At 39.4% G+C, this 17,630-nt stretch overlaps 1 protein-coding gene across 4 annotated transcripts in view; it reads left to right on the forward strand.

Annotated features, from left to right (window-relative positions):
• Positions 1 to 17,630, forward strand: part of glra1 (glycine receptor, alpha 1) — a gene marked incomplete at both ends in the record, with an annotated part of 148,808 nt that overhangs the window by 26,448 nt on the left and 104,730 nt on the right. For 3 of the 4 annotated variants that reach the window (XM_079249626.1, XM_079249627.1, XM_079249628.1), the window contains one exon: positions 9,434 to 9,558. In XM_079249626.1, the coding sequence (XP_079105752.1) occupies positions 9,434 to 9,558 (125 nt within the window). Of the gene's footprint in view, positions 1 to 9,433; positions 9,559 to 9,815; positions 9,828 to 17,630 lie in introns of all 4 variants that reach the window. The other variant, XM_079249625.1, reaches the window with a different exon arrangement.

Here is a 17,630-nt window from a genome sequence, read left to right on the forward strand (position 1 = left end):
ATCATTTTTTTAACTTCAAACAATTTTCAGGTTGTGTGGACTAATTCCACTAATAGCACACAGATTTTCACATCAGAGACTGTTGGTGTGATTGTTTATGCCGTGTCCACATTGTGGAAATCAAATTATATTCATGTGAATAGAGAGAAATCCCAGACAGCATAAATAAATGAGTATTCATGCGTCGCAACATGTTAGCATGGTGTTAGCTTAGCTTGAAACCATTTTCCCTTCCTTTTAGTCAGACACCAATCAGCTGCTTATTTCTTAATCAGCAATTAGAGAGACGCATAACACATTAAATATTACAATCATCTGATGACTATAAATCAGATATCTGCCCTCCTGAAGACATCTGGCTCCGTGCAGGGTTGGTAGTCCACAGCAGCGTTGTGTCAGACTGTTAGCTGAGGACAAACATGTAGGAGCTCTGAAACTGAACTATCCAATAAATGACCCATAAAATCATTTGGTGTCATGTTTTTGCCACCCTGATCTCCTGGCGCTCATCATTGATTACTCGATCCACCTGCTGGCTTCCTAATTGCCTCTGCTACCTCATTCAGTTCACCTGGTTTCCTTTTCTCTCACTGCCTACTTAAGCTCCCTCCAATCCCTCCTTTTCTGCCAGATAATAATCAGACCTATGTCTAGTTTTGTTCCAGCGTTCTACGGATTGTTCCTCAGTTGCCGACCCTCTGCTTCATGCCCCTGGATTACCCTCCTTGCCTTGCCCTCGACGGACACCGCTACCTTTTGGATCTTCTGGTTACCGACCCTGCCTGTCTTTGGATCTCTGAGCCTTGTCTTTGCCTGGATGAGTATTTTGCCATCCTGTTTCCCTCCCAGCTGTTGCCTGGTTTCTTCTGCAGACCACTCCCCTGGACTGATCTTCTGTTCATACTCCTCCACCAATAAACTGGTCATTTGTCCAGAACTCCCTGTGTGTGGCTGAATTACGGATCCTCAGGGTAACTCATTACAATTTGGTTATTTAAGATGAGGTTAAGGTATTGTGTCAGATACTGTTCAGACACACGAGAGGCCAGATAAACAGTCATTTTCTGGACGGTTTTCATCACTGACCTGCTCTTTCACAGAGATGAGGGCAGACCTGGACTGTGTTGACTTAAAAGGTGAAAGTAAATGTGAGCCCAGATTCTGACCCTTTCTTTTAACCCAAAGCCTCTTAGGGAATACCTGTTCCACACAAGCCTCAAATCTTCATCATTGATCATTTGTTGTTTTCTCATCAGTATCCCGATCTTTTAACACTAAATGTTAATGTTTTTTATCTCATCTAATGTAACAGCAGGAAATCAGTCACTTTTTTTTAGCTCAAGCTAACTATGCCAGCCTTTTCTGTGCTTGTGATACTAATAAATTCATACAAGAGACAATCCAATCAACTTTTAGCCGTACTTCAGAAACCAGGAAGTCTCAACCTTTTCACACATTTCCTACATCTTCTGCATACAGAAGATCTTTGACTTTATATTGTCATTTATCCATCCATCCATTCATCTTCTGCCACTTGTCCCGAGTTGGGCAGGGAAGCCCAGACTTCCCTCTCCCCAGCCACATTTGCCAACTCTGCGGAGAGGATCCCGAGGCGTTCCCAGGCCAGCCGAGAGATGTAATCCCTCCAGCGTGTCCTGGGTCTTCCCCGGGGTCTCCTCCCAGAGGGACGTGCCTGGAACACCTCACCAGGGAGGTCCAGGAGGCATCCTGACCAGATGCCCGAGCCACCTCAACTGGTTCCTCTCGATGTGGAGGAGCAGCGGCTCTACTCTGAGCCCCTCCCGGATGACCGAGCTCCTCACCCTATCTCTAAGGGAGAGCCCGGCCACCCTGCGAAGGAAACTCATTTCAGCCGCCTGTATACGAGATCTCGTTCTTTTGGTCACGACCCACAGCTCATGACCATAGGTGAGGGTAGGAACATAGATCGACTGGTAAATCAAGAGCTTCGCCTTCTGGCTCAGCTCCTTCTATACCACGACAGACCGGCGCAGAGTCTGCATTACTGCAGACGCCTCACCAATATCGTGCTGATATATTTATTATATGTTAAAGATCAAAGCAGCAGTTTATTTTTGAAGATACAGCTAATGGATGCAAGGTCCTTACTTTGGTGTCAGTTTAAGTGCCTGCAATGATCCCTGACTCACCAGAAATCATATCCTAGGCAAGTTTGTTGTCCTCAAATATCATTTTCATAAACCCTGGTATTACATCCATACAGGTTGGGGTAGCCGTGGCTCTGATGGTAAAGCCACAAGCTTATCTTGTGACCTAACGGTCTGCTGTTTGAGTCCAGCTCAACCTACCCTGCTGCAGCCCCAAGGGGTACAAAATCGTTCTCTGAGGACCGACTCCAAGCCTGGATAAATGCAGAAGATTTCGTCAAAAAGGGCATCCAGCATAAAAACACGTGTCAAAAGTTCAACTTTGTGATGATTTGATCTTGCAACCCTTTCAGAGGGAGAAGCCAGAAGGGAAACATTACATCTACAGGTTGCTGTTAGCCAGGTAACATGAAGGGAATGTGGCCTTCAAATGGTCACACTGTACATTTCCAAAGTGTCTCAGCACATCGCTCTTACTGTCATTGATGTATCTGTAAGCAGATGGATATTTTGCTGATTGGCTGAACCTATAAATGAATAGAATAATAAATCTCCAAAAAGCATAGACAACATATTCAGCACGTTAACTTACTTGTATTACCATCAATAATGTCTTCAGTTAAAATCATTACGCTATCATTAGCGGCAGAATGATGATTGTCACCATTTGAAGCTGGACTGTGGGCCCACAGTCCCTGCAGCTTGAGCTAGTAATGTGTATTCATGCAGATTACTTGAATGTTTTTGTACACAAATTTACTGAGAAACAACAACCTGCATGGGATGTGTCCCTTTTTATTCAGTTGTCCAATCTTGCCTCCATAATTCCCATTTCCACCTGGAGGAACTATGATTCTGATCAGCAGCGCCCTGATGAAGCCGCATGCACACTGCATTGCGTGTTTATGAATGGCTAATGGCACCATTTATCATGCTGTACGACACGATTCACCATACTGAAAGTCACGCTTGGTGGTTTTAGATTTGGAAGGGGAAAATTTAAATGCAATTGACTGTATCATGTATCATTTTAATTGATGTGAGATTAATGCAGCAGTGCTTCGCTCCTCCCCCGCACTCATGCAGAGTTACAACAAATAGCTGCATAATTAGCATTCTGATATAAACTTTCATCAAACTATCTATGTTGCATTCACAGTTAGTCATGATTGGTCAGAGAAGGATTTAGTTTACTTCACAAACGATGTGATATTAAACACATCTCAGTAGTTCCTGATGGGAGAGTTCCTCCCCTCCATAGCCTGAACTGAACCTTCTCAGGAAAATAATTCAGGGTGTTTTCAATCATTGATACCCTGAGCTGAGATGGTGTCCTGATGTCTGAGGCTAGTTGCTGCTTCGCTTGGCTTCTGAGTGCTGCAAAGGGAAAATGTTTCAGCCTCTAAAATGAATTATTCCTCAGCAACATAATCCACAAACTTCTCTGGAAAGTTTGGATTAAGCGGAGCCAGAATGAGACGTGCATGTCGGAAAAAGTTCCCATTCGACAATAAATCTCCTTTCATGCATTTTTATGAGTCATGTTTTGGCTCAAATGTTCAAAGGGAGTTTTTTTTTTTTTTTTTTTTTTTTTTTTTTTTATCAATAAAGTGAATGACCAGGACTTCTGTGCCAGCTGAGTTTGAAATAAGGGAAATGTCCTTCACTGCAGTGATTCACTGTCAGATTGAAGTGTTAGAACTGGAACACACCACACTTTGGAAGGACTTAAAAAAAAAAATATATTGTGCACAAAACTACAACTATACTATCAAACATGCATATTATGTATATTAAAATTAAGCACATTATTATTATTATTATTTTTAGTAGTAGTAGTAGTAGTTGTTGTAGTAGTAGGAGCAGTGGTAGTGGTACTTTTATTCTTTAAAAACGACATGAATATGCTAAAGATAAATAATATGAATCTGCCGTCTGTGCAGGAATTTGTGTTTCAATCAGAATCAGAAAAGAAAAAAGGCAAAACATGCTACTAATTCTACAAAAAAAAGGAAAAGAAACATATCACATCACCAACAAAACGCTTCCACGCATCATTTTTAATTATTTTCTTTTGTCAAAAAGTGGAACAAAGTAAGTTTTGCTCCATCTGTGGAGCAAAGATAAGCAAAATATTTAAAACAAAATTAGATAAACTTATTTTTCTAATAATTTCTAAGTAAAACAAATGTGTATCTTAACAAATATGTAAGACTGATGTCATGTAATAAATTATAACCACCCTTCTAAACAGTCAGGATGCTGCTGCAAATATTGTCAATGACCAGTTTGTTATTCCAGCCTAAGAAATATTTACCATTATAAATACTATTTATTATTCTAAATATTACCTTTATATTAGCATAAGGTTCTGTTTGACCCCTTTGATGCATCGTGTCTGTTGCAGGCTGTTTTCTCGTATAATCATAAGTGAGGACAGTATATTTGCAATTTTTGCCACTCAGTGGACATTAGTCACTCATCCACTCACTCAAGAATAAACAAATATAGTACAAAATTTCATATATACACAAACACATAATCACTAAGTTAGTGACAAACAGGACAATAAAATTATTCTACATAATATTTCTATTGTATGAAATGACTATATTGTTTATAAATATTCCTGTACAATAAATCAAATAAATAAACTAAATAAAAAGTAATATAATATTAAAGACAAAGGAAAGTGTCTGTAAATGTCTGTAGAAATAAAATATCTGTAGCATTGTTTTTTCTTTTTTTCTTTTTGTTTTTTTTTTTTTAATAATTCATGCATCAGAGGGTTTATTTACAGCATCCAAGCTCTTTTGGAATCAGACTTGTCATTTATCATGTAGCTAACGAGACAAAAACAACTAATTCCCCTTTTCCAGCTGTTGTTGATTCATTTGTGGACAAAAACCAACAGAAAACAGGTTTTGGAGTTCTTCCTGAGTCACCTTTGTTAGCAAAGCTTGTTTCTACGCTGTAGTTAGACGAAATGGGTCACTACAGGAAGTTATTTATAGTCTGGATCATAATGCTGCATGTTCTTTCTCCAGGCAAAGGAAGAAGTGATGCAATGAAATAATGAAATACAAACTGCTACTAATGCCCTTCCACTGTGAGATCCCAGGCACAAACTGCAGACAGAAAACACGGTCAGTTCATGTCTAGTTAGACCGGAATCTAATCCAGACTAATGAAAACATCCAGTTCAGTTCAGCTCAGCTTTATTTGGATTGCCCCACTTCTAAACAATGGCATCTGTTCAAGAACCGATACACCCTGTGATCACCCTGTCCCACAGTTCTGTGTTGTTTTTTATTACTTCTTATTGTTTTAATGTTTGTTTTTATTGTAAGGTGATTTGATGAGTGATTTGAAAGGCACTTTTAAATTAAATGTTTTTTTTTTTTTATTACTATTATCCCAGGACACCTTACAGACACATCATCACAGTCAACTTTTGCCAGTCGATCCCTAAAACACACCTAAAGCTGACAGATGTGTAATGGTGTGACGTGGAGTGCATGCCATTGGAGAACTGCAGCATAGGTTTTCTTGTTCTATAAGGACATAATTAGCTTTGAGAAATTATAAGCAAAAACTTTTGGATATATGATTCTGTCTTAAAGACACACTGTAGAATTTTTTCCCTTTTCCCCGTCATACACCCCCTATCGACGGCTAATCCATCCTGCATCCTACCTGACCTGTTAGCTCTCTGTAGCCAGCAAAGATGATCTTACCATGACTCTTGTTTTGTCTCCTTCTCTCTTTAATCCCCTTGAGTTTCTTTGTCAATTCAGCAATGGTGTGTGTATGTATGTGTGTGTGTGTTTTCTAGTGTGAAGCAAAACTTTGCTGCAACGTCACGCAGCATCCCGGATGAATCAGTTGTACAGTGTTGGTTTCTCAGCCTGGGGACGCTGCTGGGCAGCAGCGGCTCTAGAAATACAGACGATAGATGTCACTGTGTCATCGAACAAGTCTGTAATGCTGAGTTTTATGGTCAGAAAGTCTTTAAAAGCAGTGGACATCCCAGAGACTCAGGTGTTTTCACAGCCTTGGGAAGGAATTTTTGCAATAACTTCTAGGAGACGCCTTTAAAAAGTCAAGATGCTCAAATAAACTCAGAGAAGAAGATTATCAGTAAAAAAAACTTTGCACATAAGAGGATTATTTAAAGACATTTTAAATAATGAGAGACTGAAATCTTGTTTCGAATGGCAGTGTGTGTCTCAGGAGTTAGGAAAAGCTTTGGACCAGAGGTGTGCAGCTCCGGTCCATGAGCACCGCGGTCCTGCAGGTTTTACGCACCTGATTGAAATGAAACGCTTCTCCACAACAGCTTGTTGTCACATTCTGCAGCAGCTTGAACCATCTATCTCACAGGTGTCAAACTCCAGTCCTCAAGGGCCGGTTTCCTGCAGGTTTTTGTTGTCTCCATGCTCCTACACACCTGACCAACATTCATAAATAGGTTGACGAGAAATTGCTGGATCCATTTGATTTGAATCAGCTGTGTTGGTAAAGAGAAACAACAACTACCGGCCCTCGAGGAATGGAGTTTGACGCCCCTGATCTATCTGATTCAGGTGTGCTGCAGCAAGAAACAATCAGCATCATTTAAAACAAACTATTTATAGATCACATGTAGATTAGTTTTAAATATATTCCACTCAAAGTTTCAGCTTTTCTTAAGACGTAAATATTTTTTGAAAGATGAATTTAAAGAATATTATTATATATTATACACATCTAAAGGACTAAGTCTACCCAGCAACATTTACTGCCCATACATCATGTTGGCAATGTCACAGCCAGTCACTTTAACATTTTTTTGTCTGTTTTTTTATCATCTTTTGCCAGATATTGTAAATTACTCAACAGTAGTCTAACTTAAAAGATCTTATATCAACACAAGTACATTCATATCTTGTATTTTCTCTTTTCTGTATGTTTTTTAATAGGCTGCTGGTGCTCAAAAGATAATTAAGACTCTGTGTTGTGATGATGCGATAATGACAGATATCATCACCTATATGAAGAAATCCATGTTGGAAAAAAAAAACCCCAGATGCAGATTTAGCCATTATTCTGGATCATAGTGCAGAATTAAGAGTTTAAGCAGATCCGTTTAAACACATCCCTGACTTTCTTCTTCCCTTTCAGCTGAGGCTTTTAACTTCTTCAGAGTCATCCAGAGTCATGGTCCAATCCTGAACTGGCATTTTGCTTTTCAACAGCCATCATCACTGTTAGGAAAACTGGTTGCAAGTCTGGTCTAAACCTGCTGGAAGGACGGCTGAATTCACCATCAAACTTGTATAAAACCTGACTGCTTCCTTTGGCTCCATCCAATAAGCCAGTCTTACGTGTGTGTGTGTGTGTGTGTGTGTGTGCATACTATGTTAGTGAGTGATAGAGGTGAACTTTTTCTACTGTATGGCTATTGGCTGAAAGCCATGCTGGGGATTTAACATTATGCAGAAAGCATCTAATGAGCGTGATGGACTTATTAGGGTAAGGAGCTCAACTGTGCAAATACCATGGCCTCATTGTAAAATCAGTGTGGGACTCAGCAGGATACAGAGCTGGTTAAGTGAATTAAAGCATTAGTTATTTAAGGACATTAAGAAAAGAAAGTCTATGTCATAACCACTTAAGCATTAAACTGAAAGTTTCACTTTTAACGACTGTGTTTGAAGGTCAGACTCATTAAACTAAAGTCTCGTTTTCCTTATTTGAACCTCTGACGAAAACAGCTTTTGCAGTTTGTCTATAAAGGTTTTTCACAATGTTTTGGTATGAATGTTATTAGAGGACAGATACCTGCAAAATGCTAACATGTCACTTCATCCTCTTTGTTGAAATTAATGGAAAAAGTGTCCAACTCAGCAGTCCATCACACAGATGCATTTAAATCTCTCTAATGTATTCAAATCAATTCCTTCATTGCGAATTTCAAAGAAAAAAAAAGCTAATTTCTATAATGCTGCAAGCTTTTCATCGCTAAAACTAATTTCCTCAACAATCCCTCCATCTCAGATATTCACTTCGTGCTTCGCCTTTGTTTGCTGTTAAGTGTCAGGTGTAGAAAGCGCTGCATTGTTGGTGCGGCGCTCTCCTCTCTGCCAGCTGTTGTTACCAAAGTGATGGGAAACATGGACCGTTCATATGTGAGGAAAAAAAAAAAACTGCTGATTCTGATGATCTTCAACAACAGCAGCAAAGCAATATGTATGATTCAGTCTTAGTTTCTCAACTCCAGGATAGTCTGATGTCGCTTTCACCGGCCACCCTGCAGTCCAAATGGAAAATTAGCAGCGTGTGCACATGACTAAACTAAAACAGAACATTGGCCATCGTCCTGAAAGTTTTTCAATGTCTCCCTGTTCCAACACACAAGAGTTAGATTAATGAATTACTGCGCGGATCTTGAGAAGCTGTTGGATCCATTTGATTTGAACCAGGCGTGCCAGATGAGGGATACATGGAAAACATGCAGGATTCCAGCCTGTAAGGACCAGAGATCCCAAACCTGGGGTTAAATATTCCTTTTACTTTAAATGCCCATTTTTACTAGGGCTGTGACGATATGCTTCTGTCCCGATTGGATTCAATTCCGATTCTTTGGATGCCAATTGCTATTCTCACAATTCTTCAACATTACTGATTTTTGTCAATTAAAAACAAAATAAAAGTACAAAACTTTTTTTTGCTGGTCATTTTCTTGATTTCAGTTAGGAAAACACAACACAGCAGCCAGACCATCATTCTGCTGCTATAACCCAAGACAAGTAAAAAGATCGATAAAAACTTTTTAGTGGATTACTTTTATTTATTTGAAAAATAATTGATTTTTTTTAACAAAAAAAAAATTGAATTTAGAATTGTGAAGCAAATAATCCTGGTTTTCAATTTTTTAATTTGATTGTCCCACCCCTAATTTTTTTTTTTTTTTGGTTTATTTTTATTTTGCTGCTTCTTTGGAGAAATTTTAACCAGGAACTTTTACGAGTTATGGTTAGATTACAGGATTTGGAGGGTTGTGTGTTTATCCTGTATTAAATAATACAGACATTTAATTTGATTGTTGAAAATAACACTGAAACAATCATTCTGATGAGCTGAAAAACTTGCAAGACAAGAGTTTTTTTCTGACCTTATTACTTCTACAGTCACTTGACAGATGTTTTTATCCAAAGGGACTTACATGTGAGATAATAACCATGGCAACTAGCCTAACACGCATGTCTTATGTTGAACATAAAACATTTAACTCCAATCGGATTTTCCTTCATGTCTTCCAGCTTGGCAGCATCCAAAGAAGCTGCGGCGAGGAAAGCTGCCTCCCCGATGCCGCCATCTGAGTTTCTGGACAAACTCATGGGTAAAGTTTCGGGTTACGACGCCAGAATCCGGCCCAATTTCAAAGGTAGGAGATGCCACCAAGACTCAGTCGGATAAGGCAGGAATGTAGCCAAACACAACTCTGAAAACATGTTTTTTTTTCCGTATTTCATAACATCTTTAAAAACTTTTTAGCAACGATTATCTCCAGAAAAAGGAAATGGTTTGTATTTATTGATTTGACTGAAAAGAAAGAGAAAGAAATTCTGTGCTCTATGTTTAATCATCTCAGTGTTTTTGGTTGTTCTCAATCTCTTGATCTCTTTTATTTGCCCTTTGCAGTGTGGAACAAAGGTAATTCTGCCCATTGTTCGACTTATTAAAGACAGAATCATGGTGTTTAAGGTGTTAGATCCCTGATCCTGTTTCCGTTTTTAAAGTCCCCATCCCTGCACTAAGCTGAAATAAAAAAATAAAAAAAACAAAGCATTCCCATTAACGCATCAGAGTACCTGTAGTTACCATGATGCTAGTTGGCTACATTCCTTGGTATCCACACAATATCCTGAGTGCTTGTTTTGGTGGTCAAGGTAATGTGCCTCCCTCCCGCCAGCGTGCTGCCAAATATGGTATATCATGGTGATGATGATGAAAATGGAATATTTAGTGACCTCTCCCTGAATGTTAGCCCCCCTAAAGACACATGTCAGAGGTTTCTGTGTAAAACTGTCTCAGACAGTCTGGAACTGAACGTTTGTCGACGCTGAGGCAACCCTCCATGTCAGAACAATCTCTGATAAAAAAACTAGTTGGACTGAATTTACACCAAAAAAATAAATAAATAAATAAAGCCTGAAACTGGAAAAGGTAAAATTTTCAGTGCACAGTCAAAGGAACAAAACTGGAAATGGTTTCACCTCATGCTTTTCAACACTGATTGTGTCCTTCAGATGTTTTACGTCAACCATGTCGAACACGACAGAATGGATGGATTTTTTTTTCCCTGTTGCAGTTTATCAGCTCATCAATGTACAAAAACAATAATATCCATCAAACACTCCACCTTCCTACGTAATCATCATCTCCAGTTTATCATTTACTGCCAGATCTACGCTCAAATTTTAGAGATTATTCTAATTTAGATTTTTCTTACATATTTTGGGATAACTTTGGGGTTGAAGTTGCATGACAACCCTTCCTCTCTTTGCGGTTTGCTGTAGTTACTTACAGTATGACTTTCACTGCCAAGCAGTTCGAAATTCACAAGAAGACTTTTCAAAAAATTCAATTTTGGTTTTTTTATTCAAACTTTAAAAAAGCCCACCGGAGGAAAGATAAGCTGTTGCTGCCTGCATCGTGTCAGGATCTGATAAAGAAAACAAAACAAAAAAAAACAATAAATAAATAACAAATTTAAAAGGTTAAATTAAATAACATCCTAAGATGTTGTTCGTTGAGCATGGTGATGAACAGCCGTCTGGAAGAGCTGCTAGGAGCTTCTCATTCCGCTGAGCCTGTAATGGTATATTACGTTATATAGGGATCTTTTTAGGTGGGATTTCTCAGCTAATTCAGGACAGAATGGAGCAGAGTGGAGGAGTCTCACTGTGACTAAGTGGGTATTATTAAACCTGCTGTGGCTGCAGAACAGCTGAAACCACTTGTCCCTCTTGACTTGCAGAGATTTTTTTGCTCAGGTGTTTGCCGACAGTCAGTTTTAACAACATTTCTATTTTTGAAGCCCGATTTCTCTTTGGCCCTGGATGGTGACAGCCCATGACCTTTTCAGATCACAATATAAACAGGGTCCTACCAGAGTTCATAGATTTTTTTTTTCACATGATCTAATAAAAGTTTAAATTCAGATGAAAGTCTGGCAAATTGTAATATTTGTAATGAATAATTACAACCCCCATCTGAGTTATGTAATTAATATTTATAAATGATTAATCGCTGGTTTCTATTTTTTTTTTTTCCTAAATAATTTGTATGGCATGATTTGTGATGAAGGTGCATATTCAGCAAGATGAGCCTGACTTTATATAATCTGTTTGGGAAATTGCGTCAGGGGGCCATTGTTAGCAGACAGCCTGATATGAATTTCCAGATTCTGTCGTGGCTGTCAGGCCAGCAGAGCCGGAAAAGCTTGAGCTCTCTGACTGTTCATTCATGCAGTTTTTCCTCTATGCCTGCGTGTCTGTCCCCCTACCAGCTAACTACACCGCTGCATTAATCACACTCATGAAATAAACAGCTTGACAGCTCTGCTACTTAAAAAACTCCTGAGGAAACGGCAGGAAGAAGCTGCAGCACGGCATTCACTCGGGAGGCACAAAGATCTGTAAAAGTGCTGCAGTTCTCACGGTTTCATAGGCAAATAGTTTATCTGTGATGATGAGATCAAACTGGATTGCAAATCAGTGACATTTTGGATTTATGAAACGATTTGATGTTGCAGGGTTTGATAACAAGGTTATTCACTGCAAAATAACAGTAAAAAAAAAAAAACCAAAACATTATTATCAAGTTTAGTGTTCCTCCAGTATTACTGCACAGAGAGGTGAGCTCTCCAATGTCAGACCTCCTCCTCCAAATTACAATTCATGTGCAAATGTGCAAAACTTCTGCTTGTGATTTTAATTCTTTTAAATTATGTAAAACAAAGCCTTTTAAAAAGTCCTCAGAACAGCAGAGATCCAAACATGATCCTGACATTACTGCTACTCATTTAAATGTTTTTAATGATTTGGTGCAGCAAAAATATGAAAATCCATTTTTAGAAGTCTTCAGCAATTTTTTTTTTTTTTTTTTACACTTTTTCCATCAGGTGATGGTTCAAAAATCCGTTTTTTCGGTTAATTGGTCAGGTTTACCTTCATTTTACCTTCATTTTACCTCGACAACTGTGGGGGGAGTGAATTTTTCTCTAACTCGTCCATTTAAAAGTAATTTAATGTCGAATTTCGGCATATTTAGGGGCGTATCCTTTTGATTGACAGGTACCCGATCTCCCGCTTCTAGTTAGAAGAATGTAGCACAACCGGTGTTTTTAGCCGGTTAACAAGTGTGACTTAGCTTTAGCTCGCTTACCTCCGTTAGCTGGTCAGCTCCTATTATTTCTGGGTTAGCTCGGTTAGCTCTTAGCTACAGGCAGCTCTGACTTTGCCCAATGTCAATCAGCCACTATGATGCTCACAGCCCCCCTCTCAGCTCCACCTCTTTGCCCATATTTGTATTTTCCGGGTGAGATGACACTCATACCTCTGCCAAGATGGTGATGGTAGGAACCGCCCACCGAGCTTCAATTCAGCTCTTCAGAAACCTACGGGTGACGTCACGGAAGCTCTGTCCATCTTTTTATATACAGTCTATGGTCCTGCATCCAACAGGATCGCATGCAGTATGAAGCTTGCCAGAGGTCTGTTTGGTGTAACAAATGTACTGATTTCTTCATCCCCTTTACATTTGTAAAAACGTATAATGTAAAAATAATCCATTAGGAAACAAAACTATAAAAAGAAAGAAAAAGAAGGAATGGTTTCATATGAAGAAATCAACTTAACTGATTAAACAGTGTGCCGGTCTAGATCATCGGAACGGTCCGTAGACGTAGCAATCAGAAGAAATAAACATTTTTGAACATTATTTGATAAAATAAACATAAAAGTAGGTTAAAAGCAAGATTAGACATTTGTCTTTTCTGATAGCTTAGAAACAGAAAATTCTCCGTCTCATCAGGACATTTTGTGGAAATGAAAGGAAAGGATGTAAAGAGATTAACATTTACTCACATTAGTAAGAAAATTAAACCCTTTTCAGGTGTTTTAAATCATCAGGAACGTGGTTAAACCAAGTCTTTGTTTGACCAGTCAAGAATGCCAGAAGGTCTAGCAAACATATTATGTCTCCTGTAGACAAAGAAAAGACCTGAACTGAGATCCGCTTGTTTAGTTTAGATGGCGTGAGGCTGCTTCGGTTTCTTTACTTGTTCCTGGGGAAATGCAAAACCACCATGAAGAAATACATCTATTAGTTCACATTAATTATTCTTAGGAAAGATTTGTGAGATTCTGTCAGAGTCAACTAAATCTTTCAAGCATCCAAAATCAGATCCAGCATTAAGCGGATGTCCAGATGAGTATCTGGAAGAGTTGACCTGGTCTGTCAGCCATCCAAATGTCGGTAAAAATTCAAAATCATGGTTTACTGAAGTCGGCTACACACTTGCTGAAAAGTGCGAACTTTTGTTTTTTATGTTCTCGAGGCCAAAAGAAAAACATGGCAACATTTTGTTCTCATGGATGCGTTTCAAGACAGTTTTTGAACTTTCTTCTTGTGGGGCCACGAGAAGTTTCATGCGATTGGTCGGACGTTTGAGGTGGGCGTGGTTAACGTGGAAAAGCATGAAGCAGAAAGTTGCTGCTTCCGCAGGTAAAACTGATGGTTTTGATAAAAGAGCTGATGAAGCTAGTGAGAAAGTACACACATGTTTACAGCATGTGGCAGGTAAACACACAGACCCAACCGTGTGCACAACCCGCTGGGCCACGGACAAAGTTTCTCTTTAAAAATGGAATAACGGGGTTCATTGTGCATAAAAACACGGACATCCCCCTTTCAGTGACGCCCTGCAGACAAAGCTTCTCAGGCAGGATGGATTGACCAGAGTAAAAAAAAAGACTTTTGTTCTTGTTCTTGCAGCTCGAGAGCAAGAACAAAGTTGTCGCTTTTCGTGGAGGATGTAACAAGCTTTAGAGGTGTCTCTTTTCCGGCGTCCTTTGGCCACCAGAATATGCTGCAGATTCATGAGAACTTCATGAGATCTAGTTGCTATATGTTTATCTGGCAATGACTTTCAGCTTAAGACTTCCTCATGATTCTTTATCTGAACTAGTGACAGAAGCTCTGATTCATTTTTAAAGATTCGTCTCTTTTGCTTCGGCTCTGATGTCTCCCTCACGACTCGTCATTAAGTTCCACTTCTAGTTTAGTCAGCTTTTATTTTAGCCTAATTCAGAAGTTATGAATAATTTGTGTGATGGTGAGTATTTGTTTTATTGTTGTATTTTATTACAAGCTTCATTTTCATTCATTTATTCAAATAAAAGAGACATATAAATGTAGGTAAATGTTTAATTAAACTTTTAAACAAACAACTCAACACAGAATAAAAACACACAAATCAAATAAAGGGCAAAATTTGAATGAAAAATACTTATCAAAAGAAAATTGTCATTTAAAACCACTTTTTTTTTTTGTTTATTTTTTAAGATGTTTACTGTTTTAATTGGATCCATATTCACTGCAGCAAACCTGCAGCTACTCCTTCTGGGATCTGACACATAAATTGTACAACATTTTCAATTACAAGCAAACATGAAGATGTTGCATCGTAATCGAAAAATTAAATCAAAAACAAAATGAAAGGTTTGTCACATACTTGACAGTAAATCAAAACAATGCATATTTATGTATCCGACATACATAACATCAATGAATTCAATGTCACATTAGAGTCACTAAATTTTCCTCATGCATTTGTATTTATTCCCGCTGTCTGTCAATCTGTCACTGTGTTCCCAGCCTGTACGATTACATTCTCTGTCTTTCTTCTACATAAACATCCTAGTGTTTCCTCTGGTTGCCCACATGGTGTGTCTATCTAATCAGAGATTTGACTCTGACAGATCTCATCAAATTCACAAAAAGTTAAAAACAAGAAGATGTTCTTAGAGCCAGCCTGACGGCGAACAACACAAATAAAGAACGTTGTCTCTCCTGCAGACCACTCAACAGCGCTTCTCACAACAGCACTTAAAATAATTAATACAAGAATTAAATCCTTTTAACATAAGAAAGTAAAATCAGAAGCCTATGTGAAGCACAAGAGGGATTTTTTTTTTTTCCATTTTCAAACAACTATAATGACTGAGAAAGAAAAATGACTTGTAAAGAACTGGATTGATTATTAATCAACCAGGTCACGTTGCCAATATTTGCCAGACTCCCACCTTCACTGAGGAATGCCTGCATGTTTCTCTGCAGGGTCAGAGTTCACAAATAAAGTTTACATAAAACAGCGTCTAACTTTATTATCCCTGAGGATGAGAACACATGTAGAAAGTAAATATAGAAGATGGTCAACACAGTAAATGCGTCAAAATGCAACATTACAGCTTTATTCCCAGTTTTTTCACCTGAACCAAAGGTGATTGTTCATCTTCTCTGCCCACACAGTTTACACACTCATCAGATTAGCAGCCGCCCAGCTAATTGTGCTGCACAGCAATATTAGAACAATGGCGGGGGAGCAAAACGTGAGAGGGAAGAAATGAGATTAGCCCAAAGCTATGAATAACCAGCATGAGAGGAAATTACAGTGATCATGACGCGGGGGTCTTCTGTGTGAGCAAAAAGCTTCCGATTGATTCGGAAGGTTCCTCCATCGGAGAAAGGAGAGGAAACACTCCTGACACATTCAGGACAAGCCATTTATAATCCACGAGTTAATCCTTTCTTTCCTTGTCTCCCTTAGCGTTCCCATTCTTATCACGGCACTTTTCCCCTCACACTTTTAACCGCTGCTCTGCGTGGAACCGACTCATTCATGTTTTCAATCCTTTCCCGCTCATTAAACCCTCTTCCTCCTTTTCTCTTATCTAACGTGAATTCTTTACCACTGTCCGTTTCACTTCTATGAACTTCTTTCAGCTTTTCTTGCTTTGTTCCTGTACTTCTCCTTCGTTTCTCATTGCTTTTTAATTTAATTTCAGGTTCCCTTTGTCATTGCGTTCTCCTTACATTTGCTTTTGTCCTTTAGACTGTCATTATCTTTTCCTTTTCATTTTCTCTCGGACAGAGACAAGGGCTGTGTGCGAATGTCCACCCCGATCCCGAACCTCACATTCACTACACAGGACTACACTATATAGTACACTACATAGTGCGGTCAATCGGACATGAAGCTGACTATTTTCACCTCATCACGTGACTACCGACGGTCACCATAGCAACCACCACGCGCCGTTCCAAATTTAATCCAAACTCATGTAATAAAACAAAATGTATTTTCTTATATTGTATTTTATTCTTTCTTTTTTGCATATTTAGTCAACAAATAAGGATGTAAAATTAATTATCTATAATTTTCGTAACCGCCCTGCGATGGACTGGCGAGGTGTCCAGGGCGTAGCCCGCCTTTCGCCCAAAGACTGCTGGGATAGGATCCAGCTTCCCTGCCACCCTTCATTGGACTAAGCGGTTAGGATAATGAATGAATGAATGACTTTTATTAACCAGCTTTGATGTTTGAGTCACTTGCACCACTTCGAGTTCTTGCCCACAATGCATTGTGGTCTATATTGACCCGTCCATTCACCATCAATGCTCACTACGTTTCAAGATGCATTGTGGGTAATTTTGAGTGCTCTACTTTTTCTCTCTCTGGACATTCAGACATCCCTAGAAAGTGGTGTGAGCACTATATAGGGCACTATGTAGGGTATAGGGTGCACATTCGGACAGAGACAAGGTCTTCTTCCCTCCTTTCTTGTCCTTTAACCTCCTCCCTGCTCACGCCTTCATTGTGCTTTCTCTGTACTTAAGTCTTTTTTACCCATCCCAGTCATTCCTAATACAAATTGGACCCCTTTGACCCGGCTGACCAGGTGGGCTGGTTGAGCTCACAGAGCAGGAGGATGCTGTTCAGCATCTCAAACCGCCCCACCGAGCCTTTCTGATCTGCTGCTCCGTGTAATGAATGCTCACACGGTGCTGTATAGATAGATGAGTGAGAGAGTGAGAGATAGGGGAGGGTTGGAGTGAGAACCAGGACCGGAAAGGTGTGTTTGTTGGTGTCTGGGTTAGTGCGATTCCCCTTGCGTGCGCACACACTTGATAAATGACACACACCACAGCTGTGACTCCCCTCTTCCTCTCTGCCATAACCTTGTCCTTTCTCATGCCCCCCCCCCCCCCCCCCCCCCCCCGCCCCATCAGTAAGGCAGGAGCCGGTGACAGAAAATAGCCCAAATGCATTTCCATCCTTAAAGTCGGTGTGGCTCTTACTGTTTTAGCAGATTTCCATCTGCAGCGCCAGTCTGAGCAGCTGCCTTAGCTGGACTTTCCTCCCCCAGCTGCAATCCTTTTATTTCCCGC

The sequence above is a fragment of the Telmatherina bonti genome, assembly GCF_933228915.1.
Source record: "Telmatherina bonti genome assembly, chromosome: 12".
NCBI classification, from domain to species: Eukaryota; Metazoa; Chordata; class Actinopteri; order Atheriniformes; family Telmatherinidae; genus Telmatherina; species Telmatherina bonti.